Source organism: Bidens hawaiensis, unplaced genomic scaffold (genome assembly GCF_021521415.1).
Source record: "Bidens hawaiensis isolate Kalapana, Puna unplaced genomic scaffold, B.hawaiensis_p1.1 tig00014036_1, whole genome shotgun sequence".
Lineage (NCBI taxonomy): Eukaryota > Viridiplantae > Streptophyta > Magnoliopsida > Asterales > Asteraceae > Bidens > Bidens hawaiensis.
The window spans coordinates 117,367-144,207 of record NW_027492207.1 but is presented as its reverse complement, the minus strand read 5'-3'; the positions used below and the strand labels follow the sequence as shown (position 1 = coordinate 144,207).

At 35.2% G+C, this 26,841-nt stretch overlaps 5 protein-coding genes across 6 annotated transcripts; 1 reads left to right on the top strand and 4 right to left on the bottom strand.

The window, feature by feature from the left end:
• Positions 1-286: 286 nt before the first annotated feature.
• Positions 287-724, bottom strand: LOC143545773 (uncharacterized). Its single transcript, XM_077037595.1, has one exon. It carries the CDS (start codon positions 722-724, stop codon positions 287-289), a length of 438 nt encoding a protein of 145 aa, XP_076893710.1.
• Positions 725-5,330: 4,606 nt separating this feature from the next.
• LOC143545769 (uncharacterized) lies at positions 5,331-7,465 on the top strand. Its single transcript, XM_077037592.1, has 8 exons — positions 5,331-5,626; positions 6,199-6,298; positions 6,398-6,460; positions 6,538-6,655; positions 6,755-6,837; positions 6,934-6,995; positions 7,095-7,182; positions 7,274-7,465. Exons 1-8 carry the CDS (start codon positions 5,343-5,345, stop codon positions 7,307-7,309), a joined length of 834 nt encoding a protein of 277 aa, XP_076893707.1. The 5' UTR covers positions 5,331-5,342; the 3' UTR covers positions 7,310-7,465.
• A 1,090-nt stretch (positions 7,466-8,555) lies between these two features.
• Positions 8,556-11,393, bottom strand: LOC143545783 (aldo-keto reductase family 4 member C10-like). 2 transcript variants are annotated; one of them, XM_077037604.1, is made up of 3 exons: positions 10,750-11,393; positions 9,904-10,107; positions 8,556-8,983 (listed from the first exon to the last, which is right to left on the bottom strand). In XM_077037604.1, the coding sequence occupies exons 1-3, from the start codon at positions 11,305-11,307 to the stop codon at positions 8,720-8,722; spliced, it is 1,026 nt and encodes a 341-aa protein (XP_076893719.1). In that variant the 5' UTR covers positions 11,308-11,393; the 3' UTR covers positions 8,556-8,719. The 2 variants fall into 2 exon arrangements, with proteins under 2 accessions (XP_076893719.1, XP_076893718.1); XM_077037603.1 differs by having other exon boundaries at positions 8,558-8,983; positions 9,904-10,158; positions 10,741-11,393.
• A 2,499-nt stretch (positions 11,394-13,892) lies between these two features.
• Positions 13,893-18,754, bottom strand: LOC143545768 (tobamovirus multiplication protein 3-like). Its single transcript, XM_077037591.1, has 11 exons — positions 18,538-18,754; positions 16,909-16,999; positions 16,756-16,808; positions 16,566-16,658; positions 16,420-16,491; positions 16,229-16,301; positions 16,088-16,133; positions 15,929-15,992; positions 14,611-14,664; positions 14,446-14,523; positions 13,893-14,373 (listed from the first exon to the last, which is right to left on the bottom strand). The coding sequence occupies exons 1-11, from the start codon at positions 18,703-18,705 to the stop codon at positions 14,281-14,283; spliced, it is 885 nt and encodes a 294-aa protein (XP_076893706.1). The 5' UTR covers positions 18,706-18,754; the 3' UTR covers positions 13,893-14,280.
• A 1,312-nt stretch (positions 18,755-20,066) lies between these two features.
• LOC143545767 (proteasome subunit beta type-2-A-like) lies at positions 20,067-23,255 on the bottom strand. Its single transcript, XM_077037590.1, has 3 exons — positions 23,091-23,255; positions 20,920-21,043; positions 20,067-20,575 (listed from the first exon to the last, which is right to left on the bottom strand). The coding sequence occupies exons 1-3, from the start codon at positions 23,246-23,248 to the stop codon at positions 20,261-20,263; spliced, it is 597 nt and encodes a 198-aa protein (XP_076893705.1). The 5' UTR covers positions 23,249-23,255; the 3' UTR covers positions 20,067-20,260.
• Between the last annotated feature and the right edge of the window lie 3,586 nt (positions 23,256-26,841).

Genomic DNA, 26,841 nt, shown 5'->3' with positions numbered 1-26,841 from the left:
GTTCGTCTTAATTTGATAGGGTTAGAACCGTAAGGAAGAAGAAACACCAGTTTAGGAGAAGAATTTGTTAATTTTGCTGAATGATTCGATCAGCCTTAACATTCCAAATAAATAACCATGCAAGTACAGTATTAGTCCCCATACTCAAACATAATGAAAAACAAACCCAAACAATAGAAAAAGGCCTTAATGGTCCTTGACAAATACAAAACAAACAAACCACACTCAATTAAATAAAAGATAAATAAGAACGTATCAATACTCCCCGCTTAACCACTTTTTGTCCTCAAGAAGTGAGCTCGGTAAAATCTGGAAAACGCAGCTTCAAATCATCAGTGAACTCCCATGTCGCGTCTTGAGTCGTCTGACCTCGCCAATGTACCAACACCTTCAAAGCTGCCCTAATATCCAACACGGCTTGTGGCTGAAGTGTAAAACGGGCTTCCCGCGGAAAGGGAATCACTTTAGCGGGCGGCCCCACCGCCTCTTTGAGTAATGACACATGAAACACCGGATGTATGTGTGCTTCTTCCGGTAAGTCTAACTTGTATGCAACCGCACCCACCCTTTCCAAGATCAAAAATGGCCCGAAATATTTAGGCGTGAGCTTAGAATGTTTGTGAACCCGCAACGAATTTTGCATATATGCTTGGAGCTTAAGGTAAACCCACATACCTGGTTCAAAATTCCTTTCTGACCGGTGTTTATCCGCTTGTTGTTTCATACGATTTTGAGCTTTCAACAGAGATTGCTTCAAGACCTTACCGCTGCCTCTCGATCTTGCATCACCTCGTCCACGTCTTTATCCACCGCGTCCTTAGGAATATATGGGATGTGTAAGGGAGGACGATACCCATAGAGAGCCTCGAATGGAGATCGCCCTAGGGATGAATGGAACGTGGTGTTATACCACCACTCTGCCAGCGCCACCCACTTGACCCATGTATGTGGCCTTTCCATTACCATACACCTCAAGTACCCTTCAAGACACCGATTCACCACCTCGGTCTGGCCATCCGTTTGCGGATGGTAAGCCGTAGACAATTTGGCTTCCACTCCTTGCAAGTGTAAGAACTCGGTCCAAAAGGAACTCAGGAATATCGGATCTCGATCCGAGATGATAGACTTGGGACACCCATGCAACTTATATACGTTATCCAGGAAAACTTTGGCCACGTCTTTAGCTGAAAACGGGTGACCCAACACCATAAAGTGTGCATATTTCGTGAGCCGATCTACCACCACAAATATGGTGTCCTTGCCCCTTGTACTCGGGATAGGGCATCTGCTGCTACATTTTCCTTGCCTTTCTTATACTCGATACAGTAATCGTACCCCATCAGTTTTGCGAGCCACTTATATTGCAAGGGGGTGGTCACTTTTTGTGTTAGGAGATGCTTGAGGCTTCTCTGATCGGTGCGAATAATAAAGGGACCTGTGATGAGGTAATAGTGCCACTGCTTAACCGCCATCATAATCGCCAATAATTCTTTTTCGTAGACGGAGAGGGTATTTTGTCTTGGCGATAAAGCTCGACTCAAGAAGGATAACGGGTGGCGATCTTGCATCAGAACCGCCCCTACTCCCCCGGCTGATGCATCGGTTTCAACTATAAACTGTTTTGTGGGGTCTGGTAGCGCCAAAACCGGGGCTGAAGAAAGCGCTCCCTTGAGTCGTTCAAACGCATCTTGGGCCTCAGGATTCCACTTAAATGCGTCCTTCTTTAACAGCTCCGTGAGTGGTTTAGCAATCATTCCAAAGGCTCGAATAAACCGACGGTAATAACCGGCCAACCCCAAGAACCCCCGAAGTTGTTTAATTGTTTTTGGGACAGGCCATTGTCGCACCGCTTCGATCTTAGCCGGGTCCGTCTTTACCCCATCCTTTGATATGACATGACCCCCAAATGTTACAAGCCAAACAGAAGAACTCAACCCAAAAGACTAGTCTGATAGGTGAGGGAACCCATTTGGCTTATAAACCCCACATCAGTTGCCCATACAACCGATGTGGGACAAGTCCCATACCTTGCAATGCTTTCAGTCCGTAACAATGCATCCTCCTCAAGGGCCAACGTCCTCGTTGGTCACGGCCACGTTGGTCACGGCGCTTCCTCCAGGCCACCACCCCGAAGTTGTTTAATTGTTTTTGGGACAGGCCATTGTCGCACCGCTTCGATCTTAGCCGGGTCCGTCTTTACCCCATCCTTTGATATGACATGACCCCCAAATGTTACAAGCCAAACAGAAGAACTCAACCCAAAAGACTAGTCTGATAGGTGAGGGAACCCATTTGGCTTATAAACCCCACATCAGTTGCCCATACAACCGATGTGGGACAAGTCCCATACCTTGCAATGCTTTCAGTCCGTAACAATGCATCCTCCTCAAGGGCCAACGTCCTCGTTGGTCACGGCCACGTTGGTCACGGCGCTTCCTCCAGGCCACCACTCCGAGGTTGGCTCTGATACCAATGTTACAAGCCAAACAGAAGAACTCAACCCAAAAGACTAGTCTGATAGGTGAGGGAACCCATTTGGCTTATAAACCCCACATCAGTTGCTCATACAACCGATGTGGGACAAGTCCCATACCTTGCAATGCTTTCAGTCCGTAACATAATTTGATTATTATTATGTGGTTTTGTTGTGGATAGGGGAGTAAACGAGCCCGGGCTCGACTAGGCTCAGGTTAACTTACGAGAGCTCGAGCTCGTCTCGTTTCAAGTTTTTAAAAATTTTTTAGTTAAAGCTCGAGCTTAGCTAGTGAGTCGTTTTCTCAAGCTAGGGCTCAGGTCGAACTCAGCTTGTTTATTAATTTTGTAATTAATTTATATATGTTTTTAATTATTTTTATATATTTTTAGAAAAACCATAAACTAGGGCACTAGGCAAAGTTTGGCACGAGCTCGTGTTGTACTTAAACAACCAAAGGTTAGCTGTGTAATGTGAAGTTAATGTATAGAAATCCGGAAGAGGTAAAACTATAAAATACACAACGCTCGTTAAGGCTCGATGAGCCTAATGGGCCTCCCATTTAAGGCTCGAGCTTGGGCTCAATAACTAAACAAGATTTATTTGAGGCTCATGCTCGGCTTGAGCTCGAAAAAGCTCAGCTTGTTTCATGCTTTTTATTGATCCGATCTTGAGTGGCTCTCGAGCGGTTCGGCTCGTTTGCACCCCTAGTTGTGGATTAAGGAATCTAGGGATTTAATTTGGTAGGATGTGAACTTGCAGTTTTGAATGATGAATCAGCACACGATTTCGTTCCGATCGGGTGGTGTAGTCAGCACATCTGAGATGATTATGATGAATCATTATTATCCAGTTAATAGTACAGCAACAACAAGCACAAGACTTTTAGGGAAATCCAGTACATTAAACAACAATTTATCAGGATTTACACAATATGGGAGTTCTTGTGGTACTGTTTTCAGTGATTCGGTTTCAGGGTTGAAGCATGATGCAGGTTTGGCTGTTGAGTGGTCTGTTGAAGAACAAAATAAGTTGAATGAAGGTCTTTCCAGGTATGATTTTTGTTCCAAATTTGTATATACTAATGTTAATATATGCTTAATTTACAAAGTCACATAATTTGTGATATCGGTGCTATTGCGGTTATCAGACCTCTAGCAGGATGTCGGTCCCTATAATATCACCGATATTGACCAATATATCACCGATTTTCCTGGTATTATTTTTTTAAGTCTTAATTGTCAATTGTTAGTGTTTTAAGTCTTAATAAGTTCTTGCTACAATTATTAGTGTTTTGTAAGTTGCAAAAGGTTAGTTTGTTAATGGTAGGATAGTATACTGAATTGTTAGTGTTAAATTGCTATATATATGTGTGAACCCTTGGGTGGGCAAAAGTAAAATTGCACTAATTTTTACGTTATTTTACTAATCAAGTGAAAATAACGTTAAAAGTGGCGGAAGGTTAATCAGGCATCATGTGGTGGCGTTGATAGCCGAAAGACAAGGGCACATGCACCAATCAGCCGGTGCCCCGATGATTGAGTGTTATGTGTCTTATGTCCAAAAGACTAGTCTGATAGGTGAGGGAACCCATTTGGCTTATAAACCCCACATCAGTTGCCCATACAACCGATGTGGGACAAGTCCCATACCTTGCAATGCTTTCAGTCCGTAACAATGCATCCTTCTTTAACAGCTCCGTGAGTGGTTTAGCAATCATTCCAAAGGCTCGAATAAACCGACGGTAATAACCGGCCAACCCCAAGAACCCCCGAAGTTGTTTAATTGTTTTTGGGACAGGCCATTGTCGCACCGCTTCGATCTTAGCCGGGTCCGTCTTTACCCCATCCTTTGATATGACATGACCCCCAAATGTTACAAGTCAAACAGAAGAACTCAACCCAAAAAACTAGTCTGATAGGTGAGGGAACCCATTTGGCTTATAAACCCCACATCAGTTGCCCATACAACCGATGTGGGACAAGTCCCATACCTTGCAATGGTTTCAGTCCGTAACAATGCATCCTCCTCAAGGGCCAACGTCCTCGTTGGTCACGGCGCTTCCTCCAGGCCACCACTCCGAGGTTGGCTCTGATACCAATGTTACAAGCCAAACAGAAGAACTCAACTCAAAAGACTAGTCTGATAGGTGAGGGAACCCATTTGGCTTATAAACCCCACATCAGTTGCCCATACAACCGATGTGGGACAAGTCCCATACCTTGCAATGCTTTCAGTCCGTAACATAATTTGATTATTATTATGTGGTTTTGTTGTGGATAGGGGAGTAAACGAGCCCGGGCTCGACTAGGCTCAGGTTAACTTACGAGAGCTCGAGCTCGTCTCGTTTCAAGTTTTTAAAAATTTTTTAGTTAAAGCTCGAGCTTAGCTAGTGAGTCGTTTTCTCAAGCTAGGGCTCAGGTCGAACTCAGCTTGTTTATTAATTTTGTAATTAATTTATATATGTTTTTAATTATTTTTATATATTTTTAGAAAAACCATAAACTAGGGCACTAGGCAAAGTTTGGCACGAGCTCGTGTTGTACTTAAACAACCAAAGGTTAGCTGTGTAATGTGAAGTTAATGTATAGAAATCCGGAAGAGGTAAAACTATAAAATACACAACGCTCGTTAAGGCTCGATGAGCCTAATGGGCCTCCCATTTAAGGCTCGAGCTTGGGCTCAATAACTAAACAAGATTTATTTGAGGCTCATGCTCGGCTTGAGCTCGAAAAAGCTCAGCTTGTTTCATGCTTTTTATTGATCCGATCTTGAGTGGCTCTCGAGCGGTTCGGCTCGTTTGCACCCCTAGTTGTGGATTAAGGAATCTAGGGATTTAATTTGGTAGGATGTGAACTTGCAGTTTTGAATGATGAATCAGGACACGATTTCGTTCCGATCGGGTGGTGTAGTCAGCACATCTGAGATGATTATGATGAATCATTATTATCCAGTTAATAGTACAGCAACAACAAGCACAAGACTTTTAGGGAAATCCAGTACATTAAACAACAATTTATCAGGATTTACACAATATGGGAGTTCTTGTGGTACTGTTTTCAGTGATTCGGTTTCAGGGTTGAAGCATGATGCAGGTTTGGCTGTTGAGTGGTCTGTTGAAGAACAAAATAAGTTGAATGAAGGTCTTTCCAGGTATGATTTTTGTTCCAAATTTGTATATACTAATGTTAATATATGCTTAATTTACAAAGTCACATAATTTGTGATATCGGTGCTATTGCGGTTATCAGACCTCTAGCAGGATGTCGGTCCCTATAATATCACCGATATTGACCAATCTATCACCGATTTTCCTGGTATTATTTTTTTAAGTCTTAATTGTCAATTGTTAGTGTTTTAAGTCTTAATAAGTTCTTGCTACAATTATTAGTGTTTTGTAAGTTGCAAAAGGTTAGTTTGTTAATGGTAGGATAGCATACTGAATTGTTAGTGTTAAATTGCTATATATATAAATGCTGGATGATATTAAAATTACCGATATCCCACCGCCATAACTGATATCTTAAATATCGGTCCTTGACCAATAAACGATATTTTGCTGCATTAACTGCTTAGGTTTGTCGGTTGGAATTATTGCAGTTCAAATAACAAGACATGCATCTTGTAAATATATGTAATTAGTGTTACAATTCATTACCAATGTGGTCTTTATGCTATTTTTTTTTTAAATTTATATATATGTAACCTTTTAACAATGTATGTAGATTTGCGGATGAATCTAGTATCATGAGGTATATCAAGATTGCAGCAACATTGAATGATAAAACTGTTCGTGATGTTGCCATGAGGTGCAGGTGGTTGGCGGTAAGCGGCTCCAACCCAAAAAAAAATATTATTACAATCTAGTGGTGATTTTGAATTTTTGGCAGTAAAAATGGTTTAACAAGATGAGATTTTTGACAGCGAAAACGAAAGAAACCAGATGAACCACATATGGCGAAAAGGTTAAAAGACAAGGATAACAAGGTAATTATGCAGAAAGAATGTGTTTAGGTCGGTTGAGTTAATAAAAACATATGATTCTGATTATTATATGTTTTCAGGATGGTTTGGTTGTATCATCATCAAAACCAAGTATTTCATCAGTTCCAAAACTGGATGTAGCTCCATTTTCCGTTGCCATGAATAATCGGGACCAGATTGACGATAATACTTTTGAAGGTAATTATTTTCACATTTACATGATTAAATATATGTTAAATTACAAAAATACTCATAAATCTATAGACATGTCAGAATAATTTCTACTCATTGATGCAGCATTATGTGGTTCTATAAAGCAATTAGTTGAACAAAACAAACAACTTCATGGTCAGATCTCAGCTAATATTTCTTCAATGAAAGTAAGTAAATTTCTGTTCTTTTAAAATATATATGTTAAAAGAATCACTATCTAACCTATTTTTGTATATTTATCCGACAATTTGTTTTACGAGCAGCTACAAGACAACCTTAACCTCTTCAGCCACACGAAGGACAATATAACCGCCATTTTAAACAAGTAATGGAGATGTCCATTCACTTACTATTCAAAATTTTAGTTTTATTGTTGCTAATATGATAATATTATTATTATAATTATTATTATTTTCAAATGCAGCATGAGGTATGTGCCAGGGCCTCCATTTCATGTATCACTAAACGAAGATCTTGCTCATAATATTCTACCTCATAGTCCTACAAACCAGGTAACGACATTTTATTTATGGACAGAATGGGTTTGGGTCAAACTGGTCAAATCTTTTTCTTGTTTTGAATTATCTGTCTTGATACTTTCAGAGAATGATGTATATGAAGCAAGAGCCTGAGTTTTAACCAAGACATTTTCGAGTTTGACTGCAAAGTACAGAATTAAACCAGATGTAAATTCAATAGGTATGTATTGTGCAATCTGCTATGATTGATGATCCGGGTTCACACCCGGCTACAAAGTAAATTCTTAAAGATCCCATTTTTAGAAAGTTTCGGTCATTGTTTATGATCTATCATGTTAGATTTTGATGGGACCAAAGTAAAGATCTTATATTGTAATGATTTCAGCAAAGAAATTAGCTACTAGGATGACCGGCTTTTTGGCTATTTTGTAATTTCGTTTGATGCTACTTTTAGACTTTTAGTTGAACTTTTTGCAGACATGATGTATCTGAATATTATGTATAAATGCATAGTGAATCTGTTTTTCGGGTTTTGTTTTACTTTTATATTGTTGTGGATATTGAATGAGTGTTAAGGAATGGATACTGGGCAGGCCCGTTTGCCGTACCCGTCAAGGTATCTTCAAAATGTACTGGTTTTGTTTTTCGGGTTTTGTTTTACTTTTATATTGTTGTGGATATTGAATGAGTGTTAAGGAATGGATACTGGGCAGGCCCGTTTGCCGTACCCGTCAAGGTATCTTCAAAATGTACACAAATAGCCGTTTCACTAAGATGAGTGATAATCAATCCATCGCTAATATGGTAGAGATCATCAACTAGTCTCACAATGATCACAAATTGCAACAGACTGTTTACAATGCATATATTGTATTTTTTATCTTTCAAAGTTGTTGATCTTTATATTTTAAGTATCTTTAAAGTTTGAACATTCTGTATGCTTGTTTCTTCTAGTCTTGAACACTGTTTAGAACCTGAATCTTCATGGATTTAGTGATCATTTTGATTAGGGGTGTAAAGATTCGAGCTGCTTAAGATCAGCCAGTTAAAAGCTTGATATGAGTCACTGCTGAATGTCCAAGTTTCAAACCGTGAATCAAAACATTAAACCCTGTTTTGATGTAAGTTTTAGCTATTACATACTATAAAAAGCTTTAGCAGATTTTGCTGGAAGTTAAATGTTGAATCACTAAATACGATTCCTGTACATGGTTAAGCAAACCGGCCTGGTTGGTTGGATCGGTATTAAAACAATTCAGTTTGACGCTTTGATGGTTCGAAACATTTTTTCCTATATATATATATATATAATTAAAAAGTAGTGTGGAATAAAAGTCAATGTTTGACTATTTTATCTAATTTTGACAAAAAAACATACAAAATTAAATAAATAAAATACAATCCATCATTATCAACAATGTTCAACAAGCACTTTTATACATGACAAAAATCTTTAGAACACACTTTGATCCAAAGAAGACTTAAATCACCCAAAGAGACATAAAATTACAATAACATACATCAAAATCAAAATATTTAAATGCATATAAATAGCACCTGCCACCATTGCTCATGAGTTGAACTCGATATCATCTTCGGATTCATGAACCGCTTGAAGTGGACCGCTTCCAAAGACCGAACCATGGTCCTCTGATATGGTGTCCAACGGACCATTTCCAAACAGACACACTTGCGGTTCTATTTGGTTCAACCGTTGATACTCGTCGTCTGATAAACTCCAGTTATATATGTCTACATTTTGTCTTATCCTCTCGGGTTTTACACTGCACGGAAGCACACTTGTTCCTCTTTGGAGACCCCAGCGCAAAATAACCTGCAGGTGAAGGGTAAATTTGTAATTACACATGCAAGATTAAGCAAGCCCTGCTTGCGGTGCGCGCATATAATGTATATATGTGTGAACCCTCGGGTGGGCAAAAGTGAAATTGCACTAATTTTGACGTTATTTTACTAATCTCGTGAAAATAACGTTAAAAGTAGCGGAAGGTTAATCAGGCATCATGTGGTGGCGTTGATAGCCGAAAGACAAGGGTACATGCACCGATCAGCCGGTGTCCCGATGATTGAGTGCTATGTGCCTTATGTCCAAGGCTTGATGCAAAACTACTATCGAGCCGGGGGTCTCACCGGAAGCAGCCTCTCTATCCCTATGGGGTAGAGGTAAGGCTGTTTACATCTTACCCTCCTCAGACCCTACCATAGCTTTGCTATTGGTGGGAAATACTGAGTACGATGATGATGATGATGACATGCAAGATTAAGCCTATGACACTTCAGATAATTAATATATTCTCTTGAAATTCTTACCATAACAACCAATATACTTAATTGTTTTTGGTACATTAAAATCTCAAAACTTCTAAAAAATACATGAAAAAATAACTAAATTTATTTTGTATATTAATGCCCCTAAACTTGTCTAAAATGCAATACTTTATGAAAAAAAAATTTAAATGACTTGTTAACTTTTAATTGGTTAGTACAATATTTTTAAATTGTTGAGTCTCTTTATCAAATTAAAACCAAGTTAAGAGTTAACCAGTTATTATTTAAAAAAACTCGTGCATTTCAGACAAGTTTAAGAACTTTAACATACAAAAAATAATTTAGTGACTATTTCATGTACTTATTTGGTATACCAAAATTAGGTTGTAAGATTTTTTTTTATAAAAATAAGAAAGTATATTAGTTTTTTATTTTATTTTATTTTCAAAATCAATAGGTGAAATGTACCTGTTCGGGAGTCTTTTTATGTCGGTCAGCTATCTTTGCAACAACTGAAAGTTTGAGCATTGGTCCGTGAACTGATCTGGACCGCCTAAATGATATACGGGGTGTTCCTGGTTCATCTTCTTCACTTGATCCACTTTCAGATGGTTTAGGGGCTGAAGTCGGTACCCCTAAAGGCGTGTGAGCAGATACATGCATATTTTTGGACTGACAGAATTTTACAAGTTCATCTTGCCTCCAAAATGGATGTAATTCCACCTGAAATACCAAAAGATTCATTGGGTTATGTAAAGGGTCAAAACAGCTAAAGGTTGAAACGGGTCATTTCAAATACGGGTCAAACGGGCCAGGGCGAGTAGGGTTGACCCGCTAACATTTATTCACTTTTTTATTAGCAAGGAAAATCTTGAGATTGCAAGATGAATCATGAATGGGTCAAAATAGCTTTCGGTTGAAACAGGTCAGCTTATATACGGGCGAAACAGGTTAGGGTGAGTTGGGTTGACCCGTTAACATTTTTTCAATTTTTGAAAGCAAGGTAAATCTGGAGGTGGGAAGAGGACTCATGAATGGGTTCGGTAATGGGTCAAAAGACTAAAAGCAGCTTCTTGTTGGAATGGGACATTTTAAATACGGGTCAAACAGGCCAGCCGCCGGTGTGAGTTGGTTTGACCCGCTAACATTTTTTTACTTTTTTATAAGCAAGGAATATTTTTATTATAATTTATCTTAAACAGAATTATTAACAAGAATAATCAAAATTCAATAATAAGATTCAAGAGGTTGTATGCAACGATGCATCAAAAAAATAATCAAAATTCTACAAACTTATAATCCAACCTGATTAACCGCGGGCACAATTTTAGCAAATTTGAGCAGTTCTTTCATCTGCTGAATATTAAAATTACTAACTCCAACAGCTCGAACGAGGCCCAATTCAACCAACCGTTCCATCATTTTCCACGCGGTTTTCAACTTACTCAAAAACTGTCTATATTCAGAGCCCGAATTCGCAGGCGGGTCAGTTGCATCACCAAAAGCCGAGCTTTCGGGCCAGTGCATCAAATAAAGATCCAAATATGACACCCCAAGATTCTTAAGCGAAACCCGAACCGAATTTTCAATCTTGTTAATTGAATTCATGGTACAGTAAATCTTGGAGGTCAAAAAAAGATCCTCTCTTTTTATCGAACCTTTCAAGAACTCGGTTAAAGCTTCACCGACCACAGCCTCGTTTCCGTACAAGTGTGCACAATCTATATGACGGTATCCCACGGATAAAGCGGTTTTAACTGCCTCGGCGCAGAAATCGCCACCGCTTTGCCAGGTTCCGAGCCCGATGGCCGGAATCTTGGCTCCGGTATTTAACGAAAAATAAGTCCCTGATGACCCAAATTTTCCTTTCATTGCTTATAACTTTCTTGAAGAAATATTAAAATTTCACAACTGTTTGAATGAGATCTCGAGTAAAGAACGAAAACGCAGATGATTAGAGAACCAGGAGGCTGATTAAAACAAAACAAGAAGCAATTCAAGTAAAAAAAAGTTCAAATTTAAGAACTAAACAAGTGCCCACCAGGTGTTTGATGAAATGTCAGAAAGAAGTTTAAGACATTAAATGTGAAATATCACTAAATATCAAGTAAAGAAGGAAAAGCCAGATGATCAGATGTGTAATCAGAAGAAAACAAGAAGCAATTCAAGTGAAAAAAGAGGTGAAATCGAAGAACAAATGAGTGCCTGACAGGTGTTCGATGAAATGTCTGAAAGAGAAACAACAACAATATAGTGATTTGAGTGAATATTACTTACAGACAACCGAATATACCGGAGATATGAATGATTGACTGATCAAGAACACGAATGCAAAATGCCAATAAATTGGACCTTTGAAATTGTGAAGACAAAATTATGGGTCAATAATGTGACTAGTGGCATTCTCACTTATAATAATTTGGGTGATTTTTGGTAATAAAGAACTTGAGTTATAAGTTTGAATTAAGAGCCTTAGTCCCATCGTGTGTTACGTCAAAAAGTGCTGCTCTTGTGGGTGGTAGAACAATTGTTAAGGGGCAGCCGGTGTTATGATTTCATAAGAAACACTCAATAAAAATTTTAAAGTCATTGTGGGCCCGATTAAGACAACATAATCTGACCAGGGTGAAACAACGAGACTTTTCAAATTAAAGAGTGCGATAACCTGACACACAAGAAAGTCGTCATTTACAAAAAATGAAAAAAAAAAGACAGCCGACAGAAGTAATGTCCAAAACATGAGACAAAATAGTTGGCTGTAAATGATGATGATAATGTAATTTAATGTAATCTCCCACGAGGAAATAAAGTACAATATAAGCATCTAATAAGACAGAATCTTGATGTGTGACATTGTGTGATTATTAGAATCGGACAAAACATTGTTTGGGCAAAGGATTTTAAGGATTAATTAATGATGTTTTAATTAAGACAAGTGGATTAAAAGCTTAAAACTAAGCTTTGAGTTTGGGTTGAACTCGAGAATGTGTAGCTAAACGAGTCGTATGTTATATGATTCTGAGAGGTTTATGGTTGACTTGTTTAATGTGTTTACTATTATAATAAAAAAAAAAATGTTTTATGTAATTATGTCTGGTTGGTTATTTGTTTGAAACCGCTACATAGTCCGTTCCATTTCATAGCTGTTGAAATCAGTTTGAAATTGATTTGAACCGGTTCCTACCATTTCAGATTCTCTTTCTTATTCTTAAAAACCGAAATCATAATTGGTTTAGACTAGAACCCGGGTTTTGACTTACGTTGACCGAAACCAAACCAATCTGGTCCAAATCTAGGAGGTGTTGATATGTTTAGCCTAAACCTTTTGGGCAAAGCTCAAATGAGGTATCCTCTATTATAGGCAACATGTTTTAAATGTGTGTGTTTTATATGCAGCTGAATTTCTAGTTATTTTTAGTTTTATTTTTATTTTAAAATATATATATATATAAAAGAAACGATAAAATAAATTATTTGTGTTTCATATAAAATCTATAATTTGGAATGTGGTTTATAACAAATACAACCAACTAGTACATATAAAAGGGTCATTCCCACTTTCGTGAGGTGGTTAAGGTGTAAAATAAGAGGTCATGGATTCAAATTCGATAGAGTGCAAAAAATTTAGTCGTTTAAAAAAAGTACACATAAAAGGAGCAGGACTAGGGTTGCAAAAATACGATGAAATTTAGCATTTGGACCAAAGAAAATGTTGTAGAAGATTCGATGTCGGTTTTAATGGCGACTTACTTTTGGTTCCATTGCTGCCAACAATTAGGAAAACCTATGGTGGTCTAATTATTCAAGTTGCATAAATGAACGTATTAGCGATTACTAAACAGTTAATGCATATGGTCGGTTATCGTAAGAAGTTAGTTTTTCTTGTGTTGGCGTGTATATTTTTAACGAGGGTAGAGTAAACTGCGGTGCTCGTCCATGTGGTTTGTCCAAATCTGCGGTTTTAATCTAATAGTTTTAAATTTGCTATTTTCGTTCTTGTGGTTTCATTTCACCTGCAATTAAACCCGAATTTATTAACACCGTTAAGTTTGATCAATAAACTCATTAGCGTGCCCCTCGCGTGAGGGGCAGTTTTGTCCTTTTTCTCCCCAACAAAACTCAGTTCTAATTCGCAAGCCCCCTCATGTGAGGGGCTAGGGTGTATTTGGGGGAAAAGGGACAAAATTGCCCATCATGTGGATGACACGCTTATGGGTTTAACGACCAAACTTAAACAGAATTAGTGAATTCAATTTTAATTGCAAGTTAAATGAAATTACATGAACGAAAATCACAAATTTGAAACTATTGGACTAAAACGCAGATTTGGACAAACCATATAGACGAAAACCGCAGTTCCCTCACGAGGGCATATACATCCGTATAATTACGCAACATATGTATATAGCCACGTAAGTAAACTTATAATCAACAAATGCATAATCACGCAAGATACAAAACATAATTATACATATATAAATAAAAAATAGTTACCTAAGGCTACAAACTTATAATCAACATTTGCATAATAGTTATTTTCGTTTAAAAACATAATAGCAGGAGATTTACCAATGAAAAAATAGGTTAACCATATCCAGTAGTAGTAGTAGTAACAGGGCCAGATAATTTCACTTAATTAATTAAGTTAAATAAGAATAAAATAATTTAATCCACATAAAGATTCAGTGTCCCTCTGTATAAGAACTCACTAAAGACTTGACATATTTCACAAAATGTATAGATTACTACAATGAACATATACTCCAAAAGCCCTTGTTTGTTATCAAGGGTTATCAAATCTTTTCAACTCCATTAAAACACAAGAATGAAGCTTCATGTCATCTCTTATCCAATAGCATGATATTGTATGATCCCACGCTTCGGTGGCAGTTTCCTCAAAATATACAGAACTAGAGAAGACAGTAGTATCTCCACCAACTGTCAAAAGCAAAGATAAAAATTTATAAAAGAAAGAGTTTAACCAAGATCGAAGGAGTGAAAGATGCTTACCAAGTAGTAGATAAAGTTTAGAACAGGATGCTCCAGCATGTCCAGGTTGGCACCTTCGTTGAATGCATTAAAACCCATCTAAAAGACGACATTTTAATTTTGATTTATGATCAGAACATATGAAAGGCTGTTCGTTTATAAAATATAAAAGACAAAGGCCCTCACCATGATACATCTCACAAGAAAACATGCACAGCAAATTGCTGTCACGTAGCCAACCTGCACAGTTAAATACACAAAATATTACATACTTATTATATACAGCTCAATCAGGATTGTAATTTATTTACACAGGTTACAAATGGTTTAGATTGTTACTGTTATTGTTGATTTTGTAAACCATAATCATGTATATATATATATAGGATCAGGATCATGAGAGAACTTTTTTGAAATTGAGAACTATGAGAACCATTTTGGACCACAAAAAACCTTAAAATAAAAAAAATCATAAAATAAAAAAAACACAAAAATGAAAAAAGTAAAAAAACCAAAATTCTTATTTTAACATCCCGGTTTCATAAAAAAAAACTCGGTTTAGCCAAATTGTATACACATATGTATAATATATACATATATGTACATTTACATGATTTTTTTATACACGTGTATAATTTAAGATAAATGATAGTGTACATATGTGTATATTACGTAACTAAAGATTAAATAAAATTACACATGTGTATAATACAACGTTTTTTTTTGTTTTTTTTATTTATTTTTTATATTTTTTTAATGAAACCGGAATGAAATATAAGAATTATGGTTTTTTTACTTTTTAAAAATTTTTGTTATTTTTTGTTTTATGATTTTTTTAAATATTTTTTTAAAGGTGTTTTTAGTGGTTCAAAATGGTTCTCAAAGTTCTCAATTTGTAAAGGGTTCTCTTAGGATCCTTATCCTATATATATATATATATATATATATATATATATTATAACTGAAAAAACGCCCTGCTTGCGGTGCGCGCATATAATGTATATATGTGTGAACCCTCGGGTGGGCAAAAGTAAAAGTGCACTAATTTTGACGTTATTTTACTAATCTCGTGAAAATAACGTTAAAAGTGGCGGAAGGTTAATCAGGCATCATGTGGTGGCGTTGATAGCCGAAAGACAAGGGCACATGAGTGCTATGTGCCTTATGTCCAAGGCTTGATGCAAAACTACTATCGAGCCGGGGGTCTCACCGGAAGCAGCCTCTCTATCCCTATGGGATAGAGGTAAGGCTGTCTACATCTTACCCTCCTCAGACCCTACCATAGCATTGCTATTGGTGGGATATACTGAGTACGATGATGATATATTATAACTGAAAAAACAATGTATTTGCGATCAAACCGACCTATTTCAAATTTAACTCACAAAAAGATAACTTCTTTGGCCCGAACCCGTATTGACGGATCAACCAACCCACCATCTTTCCACCTCTAATCCTATCTGGGTCAGATTTAACAAATTATAATACACATTTACACACATACCTCATGTAACTTCTTTCGACGGCCTATAGATTCCACAGGAAACCGCTGCAGCATTAGAAATAGCCTGCATAAATATGTGATAAAAAAAAGATTATATTATTGTTGCAAATTCTCCTTTTCTTTAACTTCTATAACAAAAAAAAAAGTAAAAAAAAATACCTTCCTCCATACACAAGAAAGCCCAAGGCTGCGAATAAAGAGACCCCTAAAAAAAGAAACAGAGAGAAATTTAGCTGAAAAAAAAAGAACATACGGTTTTCAACTGTAAAATATTGCCATTTAACCAGATTAAAAAAATACCTGCAAAGAAAACCTTTGACAGAATCACCAAGATATCAATAGGTTTCCACCAGATTACTAACCACAGAATAATCTGTAAACAAATAATAGGACTTGCTTAGGGTTAATATGATTGTCATTTATAAAAGAAATTGTAACAAAGTAATATCATATTAAGGTTATAATTGTCATAAGTTTATTAAAACTATTACCTGAATTGCATAAACAATTGCATTGATTGCAAAGAAACCTGGTCTGAGACTGTCAGTTGAGACGCCTCTTGCCTATCAAATATTCATAACTTTAATCATCAATATTAACACCAAAAAGAAACCAAAAAATATTATAATATTTAAACCTGGTAATATATTTCTGCCCAAAATAAGACCAGGAGAGCATATGTAGTGAAAAATACAAGACTTGGCAAATCAAGCAACATATGTTGTGAAATCTGAAATATAAAACATATATTCATAAATAATTATTCCATTTAATACATATGATTACAAATTACATTAGTGCAATATTAACTTAAAAGTATTTCTAACCTCAGGTGTTAACTGTTCGATATCGCGACGGACGAAAAATGTCAAACATCTAGCTGCAATAATAACATGATTAAAATTCAGTATATATAAAGAAAAAAAGTTAAAAAAATGCATTTTTTTTATTAAAACAAATAATAAAAGAAATATACAGACCCCCATTAACCAAGATATTCAGAAAATGAAAGACCTTCTGGGTAGTCCAACCATATTCAGGAACTCTTTGTTGTATCCTAACTAATTGTACCTGCAATAATCAGACATTATCCAAATCAAAATTAAAATCCTGCTGCAATTTATCAATTAGACCCTTGTATATCATCTATACGAGTAGCAGAACACATGACTAATACGTCAAATTAGATTTCATCACACGATAAACAAAATGTTGTTAGTTTTGAGTAGAAATCCTAGAAATCGAATAAATGCAATTCAGACAAATTACAACAGTACACAGCAAGGTACACCACCATATATGATTCAAAGTTCAAACCCTAGAAAAGCAACTGCAAACTCACCAGCACGATAACTTTTCGTTTAGGTTTTGAAAGAACAAGCATGCCCGTTTTCTTGATAAAGGAACATGAAAAGAATATATTGTTCAATTATAAGTTCGTAAACGTTCAGTTCGTTTAAAGGCCTATTGAATAAAAAACTGATGTCCAAAACTTATACATAAAACTATAAGTTTTTGTGAGATAAAAGCCGGAATCTATACATCACCAAATAGTTTGCTAGATTTAGTATTAGGCTTACTTACACAGAATGTGTAATGTGTAGTGTAACTAAAAGATAAATTCGTAATGTAACATGCCCAAAAGGATATTCGTATGTGCTTTACATCGATAACTAGCCATGTAAATTATCATGAAAATAAATATGTTATGGAATTTAAAAGTTCTCAAGTGAATTATTTTCGGACGTTATTTAATTACATGTGTTTTATATAAATAGTAAAGTTTATATAAAAGTTAAAGAGCAGTCGACATTAAAGGGTGTGTAAGAAACTGAAAAAACTGATCCGAAACAAAAACCGACAGTTTGGATTTATGTTTTTGTAAAAACCAAATTAACGGTTCGTTTTGGTTTTGCATGTAATAAAAATCGAAAAATCCAAACTGAACCGAATTTCTAGATTTTTACTTTAAGTAATTTATAAGAATTTAATGCATATGTAACTCAAATACTTTTGGCCAAATGTATAATAGTCTATTAGTTAAGATTTAACAAAATTATTTATACCTAAATTCATTATTTTCGGCCTAAAATTTTCAAGCTCAAATGGCAAAATCCAAAAAACCGACACCGAACTAAGGGGGTGTTTGGGATTCCTTATTTTACCTCCTTATGACTTATTAAAGTCATAAGTTATAAGTTACAAAGTTATAACTTATGACTTATACGCTCACAATCTTTAACTTTCCCAAACACTAAAACTTATAAGTTATAAAACTCATAAGGATCTAAAATATGCAATCCCAAACACCCCCTAAAACCAAAAAACCAAAACTGAACGGTTTCAAAATTCCAAAACCCGAAACAATGGCAAATTGGTTATATAAGTTTGGTTTTAGCCAAAAACCGCACCACTAGTTGACATGGCAAATTGGTTATATAAGTTTCAAATAAATTACTACATGAAGGGTAATCTAACTAACTAACTAACTGCTAATTTATCAAATTTCATGATACACCAAACATAAATAATTTATTACTTTCAATTAGAAACCCTAGTAATCAAATACCACAAATTCAGATGAAATTACAACACAAACTTAAAATTACCAGCGCAACAACGGCAACGGCGCCGTAGAGAGCAGCAAGAGCATGAAAGATTCGATCTTGCCAAAGAGGTGAATGGTTTAAGTAATCCCATAAAGTGTACGGCTCTTTCAGCGTGTACATCGTCACCCAGGAAGCATCAGCTTCTTCAGGTGGGTTGGCAACACTCATCGTCGGAGATTAGATTAATAAACAACCGGCCGGCGAGATCTGTACGGAAACAAAAATGAAATGGAGATGTTTATTATTATTATTATTATTATTATTATTATTATTATTATGTAGTTGGAGTGTGTGTTTGTATGAAATGATTTGATGATTTATTGGGGTTTGGTGTTTACAAGTTGGAAGTTGAAAACGGCCGGCAAACGTAAACGTGACAAATTATGAGATCACGACGGACGGAAATATAGGGGAGAGCGGCTTTATTAATATCACACGAAACAACCGAACCAAAACCAATTATGTAAAATCTGGCTTGGAACTGGTTTGTAATTTTATCCGCCGAAACCCAAATTGAAACCGATCAAAACATGAACCGAAACTGATCGTAACCTGTTTAATAAACCAGTTTAACTTGAACAAAACCGATCATAAACTGATTTTGACATTTGTTGACTAAACCAAACCAGTTTTTGGGTTTTAAACAGGTTTGTGCAATTCTAACAAAGAATGGGGAAAAGTTAGGGGGTAAAATAATATTTTAATTGCTTTGATTGGTATCCAAATCTTGTAGGTAAAACTAGAGTCTTCCATAAAAAAAATAAAGAAAGAAAGAAAAATGATCTACACTTATTAGATGTATAATTATATAAAATGTATTGCGTGTAACCAAAAGATAAAGTTCTAACATAAGATGCCTAGAAGGATATTGGTATTTGACTTACATCGATAGTAGTTATGTATTATAGCATATTGGCATGCATCATAACATTATATATCAACTTGACAAATGAAGATAATAGCCTTGAATATCATTTGAAGCCATTTGGGGTCTAATAGCCTTTGCCTATACCTTTTATAATCAGAATTGGCTTTCTTTTTGGTGTTATATGTTCATAGTTATGTTTTTTTAGGTGTTATATTTTTTTGTGTGCGTCTAGGATGTTAATATGAAGATTATATCCTTTGCTCAACATGAAACGCGGAAAACTGCGTCGTGATTGCAATCTCGTGGAAAACTGCGAGAAAATGAAATTAGATGTTCATAAAAACTAAAGAAATAATCATTTAAAATTTTACAGGACCTGGTGTTTTGAGGCGCAGTTCAGGTGTTTATTTCTATCGGTTTGAGACCAATTAAACTGAAAACAGAACCCAAACTGATAAAATCATGCTTATGTGTTAATGATAAAAACTAGAAAAAAAGACTCTGGGGATTGATGAACTCATAACTAGTTTCTCAAATGGTCTACCAAGCAATACTTCTTTTATGTTATGATTTTTTAAGCTTAATATTCAGCTTTATTAAAATAAAAAACTAAACATTTACTAATGATTACTGTACTCTTCACAAAATCAATATCAATATTAAAATCAACAATCAAACTCATGCCTCAACAACAAAGTTTGCCATTAGGATTAACATAACATAATAACAGTCTTTAACAATCACAAGACCAAACCGACCACAAACCTTCAACATTCATCTTTTTAGTCCCTAATCATCACCAATATAACCAACCAAAGATAATCCAAACACAATTCAAATTACTACAAACCTTACTTAATCCTTTGTGGTCCTACGCCACGAGTGTTCGCGGCCCCCATCTTGGTCCACAATCTTGATGATAAAGTTCTGAGGAGCCACAACAAGCCTGGACCGAATTTCCTCAATGCACTGGTCTGCAAGCTTGATGGCTTCATCAACAGTCATGTTTGGGTGGTAGTGACGGTCCATCATGGACAGGGCAAAGTAGGAACCGTAGCCAAACGCTGCCTTGTCGACTTTGTGCAGGGTTGCAATGTAGTCGATGAAGTATAGTGACGGGCCTGTTTCCTTGTCAAAGCCCGCTAGCACAATGTTGACCTGGTAAGGATTCTGCAAGAATAATAATTTAGTTCAGATAAAAAGAATTATGCTTACATAAAGTTGATTTAATCAAAATATAATGTCATTCGAATACAATGATTCAGGATGCTTTGACCCGTTCAAACAAATACAGCCCGATTTGACCCGTTCTCATATAAAACCTCCTTATAAAAAACCGTTAACTGTTTTATATTTATACACATTTCGTGAAAGCTATTTTTCAGAAGATGAAATTTTTGTTAGATAACTAAACTAGTATAGTTAGAGATTACGATAGAAACACTGAACTACCGCAAAACACAAAACATATCATGAAATTGTTTTTCCCCGAAAATAATAAAAATAAATTATACCTTTCTCAGAGCCGTGGCGAGCTCACCACGAATGAAATTTGCAGTAGCATTGGTAGTCAGTGGAATATTGTTTCGGTATTGATATAAAGCCACATTTTTCTGTACGTACTCCGTGAATTGAGCTCTAAAAATAAAAAAACAAAAAAACAAGAAATTAAACAACAAATATTTACATCATGACCATTGTAACATAGCATGTAACTCTTGATAAAGTAATCTTCCAACTTATAATAAAATATAAAAACTAAAATATCAAGAAGATTAACTACTTAAACATCAAGAAATGTCTTATGTAACAAAATATGTAAACAAATGCCATCATAATCAATCCATGCAAACTAAATCAAATTACTAGAACACTAAACTGTAAAATAAATGTTACATGCTGATTGAATAAACTGAAGCGGGTAGTTACCGGAGGAAGGTAAGAAAACAAGCTAAATCGGTTGTGAATTCGGGGAATATGAAGAAGAAAGGTATTCCATGGAGTGTTGAGGAACACAGGTATATATTACGTTAACTTTTTTTATAATTTTTTAATTGTTTCGTCTCCATGAACTAAATAACAATTTGCATGAATACAATGTTGTTGGGTTAATGAGTCAATCAGTTTTGTTTAGCGCGGCAGGGGTGTTCTTCGGGTTTGAGCTCAGATTGACCCAAAAACCGATCCAAATAAGATCATATATAAGTTAAACGGGTCGGGTAAATTCGGGTAACAAGTTAAAAATATATATAATGTATATATATATTCACGCTTTAACATCATATATAAGCTCTTTTTTGCTTGTAGTCAGTCAGTCTTGTGTTGCCATTCTTTTGTGTATAGTGCAGTCAAAACTCTTATATTTAAATAACATTATTATCAACTAAAGGCGAATAATATATTATTACAAATTATTATTATGATATACAACAAAATTGGAAATCTGATAAACTTTTGTTTGAAACTAAACATATACCACAAAACTATAATAATCTGGGATGCATGCACCTGAATTTGGGTTTTTCAGCCCAAATAACAACCCTACTATTTGATCTCGGGTTCGGGTTAGAAGTTAAACCGGTTCAGGTCAGTTCGGGTCTCAGGTCGCTTCGTGTCGGGTTTGGTATGGTTAAAAAACACACCCCTAGTATGCAGGTCACCAGTTTGTGGTTACGGGGCATGGGTCAGTAGGTAAATATGTTAACGTGTAAGACTCACTTATTTTTCATTAAAAAAAAGAAGGTCAAACTAACCGCTTCAGTTTCAACAAAGCTAACGCTCTTTCGCCTCTCAAAAGCCCTAATTTCCTTCACACTCAAAGCCCAAATTCAAGCTATAACCATTTCGCATATTTTACCCAAAAACACATGAGATCATGACCCGTAGTAATCTTCCAACTTATAAAAGGAAACAGAAATATCAATGAGACTAATTACTTGAATATTAAAAAACACATCTTATATGTTCTTTCTGTAATACTTTATAAGCAAAAAAAAAAAACTCACTTAAACATGTAAACAAACAATGGACATAAATACCATCACATTCAATTTCTGCAAACCAAATCAAATCACTAAAACACTAAACACAACAAATTAGTTTCATATTCAATAACACAAAACCTGCAAAATAAGTTTTCTAAACAGTAAACATGTAGCACAAAAACTATGATGTGAGCAATAACCAAACCAAATATTAATATTATCTGTTTTTTTCTACCCTCGGTGAACCATAATAAAAAAAAACAAGCCCTTCAATTTTCATATATTGCTAGCCTTTAAAACCTCAATTTCATGTATTACTAAGCAAAAACTTTATCCCAAGCTTGGTTTCGGTTATAACCGAAACGAACCAAAAACCAACAAAACCAAACCAAACATTAACATTATCTGTTTATTTATACCCTCTGTGAACCGAAATTAAAAAAACCGAACCATTCAGTTTCATATATCGCTAGCATTTATAACACCTCCATTAATCGAAATTAACCGAATCGAACCAAAAACCGACAGCCGATTACTAATTCAATAAGCCAAAATATGAACCTGTTAAAACAGCCTCTAAAACGCCCTAATTGATCAGAAACTCAAAACCCTAATTCAATCATAAACACCCATTACCCTAATTATATTATAATAATAATGAAATTAAAAGTAAACCCATAAGAGAAGAGAATGAATCTGACCGATCACCAGCTTCACCACTAGCACCCATAAGCTTATGCGAATCAAGAACCATGATCTTGTCTTCGTTTGATTTGTGAACCAAAATACTGTTGACCGCCGAAGAGTCAGCCACCACTAGTGCGAATCCTTTGCCCACCATTCCGAATACACACTCCATGATTGATTGATTCTCTGCGTTTGTTTTGTTTTGTTTTGTGTTGTGTTGATTGAATAATGTGAATCAGAAGTGTATATTGAGATTGGAAGTGACTTGGGGAAGAAGAAGAGAAGATGGGTGACCCGGATTCTAAAGTGGGTTGGGGTTTTGGGTTCTTGGAAGTCCGGCCCATGCAAAAGTTTAGCACTTTAGCCCATATTTAATTCTTTCTAGAAAAGGTCCATGTTTTGATGGATAATTTTTTTTTCTTTGTAGCGGTAGTAAATATGGGGTTTTAAGTGGAGATACGGGTTTGATCTTCATATACAACATTTTCGGAGGGTACGATTGGCTCAATGAAGGAAGATATGGACCTTTGTGATCTCTGGTTTGATTTTAAAGGCGTCTAAGTTTTACCACCAGTGGGCCTTCGGGGGACTGGGTTTTCCCCGAAATTGGAAATAACTTGTAGACGTTTAACAACTCCGTACGGCTAGATTGAGTCAGGTGACGGTGAATTTTTACTATTGGTTTGCATGTACAGAATATCTAGGCCATTATATGTTTGTTGGTCGTTTAAAAAAATTATGTTTTTTTTTAAATGTTGGGGGTTGAGAGTGATATTATATATAACTATTATACTTTATGTTTTTTTCTATAAAAATCACTCAATAATTAACTTTTAGACATTAAAGTTTGTGTACATGTTATTTATTTTTATTTTTTTTGTGGGAGGTGGGGTGGGTGGGGGGGGGGGGGGGGCTGCTTAAACAATTGATTACTAATTTCATATAAATCAAAGACATTATCCTAAAATTACGAATAATAGGGATGCAAAAAAGAACTTTATACTATTGAGTTTTCTTGTTTGATTAGAAGTTTGGTATAAATACCGTGAATCATAGTTGTAAACTTGTAATAATTTATGATATTGGTTTTATTATTTTACTTATCGATCTCACATAAAAACTCTTTGAATCATAGGATCTTAACTTTAACCATGTGATCAAGAATCATAACTAATATTGTTTGATTTGAATTACTGAATAATTTTTTTAAACACTAACATAAGAAATCAAGTGAACTAGGTGTTAGATAAGTAAATCGTTTCCGAATTGTTTAAAATTTTCTTTGTCACAATTGTTTTCATAATTAATATGTACATGGATTATAACGTGGAAAAAAATGTAGAGATATTTTTATGAGAAAAAAAGAGAAAGCATATTAGTTATTTATGACATTTGCTCTTAAAAAAAGTTCTTCATTTTTTATATTTGTTGTAGCAAACCCTAAACACGTATGACTTATGACTTGGTGACGGATCACACATTTATAATAGCATAGTATAAACAACCACACATTTTATTGCCCTAAGTCATATCTTTACAACCACGTATGTAGCTTAAGCGTATATATGAATACTAGCTTTTAGCCCGCGTGTTACGCGGGTTTATTTAAGTTTTCTTCTTTTAATTTTGTTTTCAATATGTAATTTTTATATTAATTTTATGATTTATGTGTTTAGTTGAATATCTAATTATTTATATTATTATAATTAACCTATATGGAACATGAATGTCGCTTTTAATGTCATTATTTTTCTTCAAAGGAAATGAATATTGGAGATTTATTTAGTAATTCATAAATGGTGCGCGTGTGTTGGACATATAGGTTATTGTAAATTACACCCCTTCGTCTTTGCGGATAGGCACAATATGGTATAGTCGGAATTGATAGTGTATGGGCTTCATCGTGAGAGGTAGCTTGGTGATATGGTTGCATTAGAGGAGTTGGCAGCAATTGAGCATATTCAACTAATATATATCCCTTTTGTTCTTTCATGTAGTGTTACTCGAACATACAAATATTATAGGCGGGGTGGGGTTTTGAAGTGTATTAGGCTATCTCTCTATACATGTATCAATTTCTGCCATCAAAACTTGTGCTTTTTCAGTATTTAGAACAATGGTTAGTTTGCTCATAACAATTAAGAGAAAAAAAAAAGAAGAAAGATGGCTATTATTACACCTTTAAGATTAAAATCCATACACTACTAAATAAAAAACGAGTGTTGAAACTACTATATAATTCGGCAATTATATTTTAAATAGTTAAACCTTATAGTTTCCATTTAATAATCAAATATGATTTTTGTTTTCTCTTTTACAATAATAATTAAACTAATGAAATATTATTTCACTTTTATCAAATATTCTATAAAATATAATGAATCCTTTGACGATCCCAAATATATTATAAACCCATGTTTGTTCCCGATTCACTATTAGTTATGTGCTTCTTTATAAACCGATTCACTATTAGCATACATGTTAATACTATTCTTGCATATTATTTATGATAATACGTGAACTTGCTTGTAGCGTGTTTACTATTCTTTTGGTGGAAGTTACGCAAACACATACACATAGTGGGAGGGTCCGACGAGACATACCTACGCCGTCTAACGTTACGACTTCGGTTGTTCGTAAGGTGGTTCTCATTTCCCCTATTACTATGGCCTCGGCTAAGGGAACGGGTGGACGACATTAATTGATTTCATTTACTTTACGCTTGAATATTTATTACATTACGAATGTGAATCGTGCCTTTTATATATATGTATACTCAAAAACTTATGAAAACTCACTAACTTAATTGTTGACAAATATATTATTTTCAACGTGCTACAGGTTGAATCGATGGCATGCTAAGGATGAAGATCATTAGTATACCTTAGTATATTTGAATAAAGAACTTATTTATTGTATTGATGAAATGTTTCTTTTATTTTTAATTTTGAATAATTGTGTACTTGTTACGTTATGAAATGAAATAAATATAATTATTGTCACTTTAATAGTGTTACGAGCTATGAGTGATCTGTACGTTACACCCGGGCGTATTCGCTTAAAGCCGGGGTGTTACAGATTGGTATCAGAGCCGTAACTATAAGATAGGTTGTTAGACGTATCGGCCTAGTATAGTTATAGTTTATTTTAGGGCCTAGTTTGCATGTATACCCTATGTGCTATGTGCCCGCACTTTTATTAAAAGTCCATTCATACGCTCGAATTTATTATGTTTTATAGCGTCACCTGTACATATATTCACACAAAAACTCCTACGCATATGCCTAAACAATTTTATTTATATTTATTTATTTTCTTTCCTTTTGTTTTTGTTTTACGATTTTCAAAACGACGATTTTTATTCAATCCCCTTGAAGATGGTTCTACGTGATGGGTATGTCGTAACTGGAAGGGTGACACACTTGTTTTTCGAGCCCTTGACACCAAGGTTTTTAAACCTAAGGATAAGCAATGCGCATAAATCTCAATCAGACGCGGGACCCGATTGCTTACCTGGAGAGTTCAAAAATGGTGCTGGAACTTATTAGATCAAATCATACCACCCCAAACGTCATATGAACCATAACTTTAATTTGTCAAACGTGGCCATTTTCCTTTGTGAATAGAGAATGGCTGCACTCCTGCTCTTAAATTGCATACAAGTCATGGTGGTAAATGAATATCCTAATTTCAATATAATTTTCATGTGATTTTAGTGTTATTAATTTTTTTTTCTTATTTTATTCAAATGGTTTAAGTATTTCA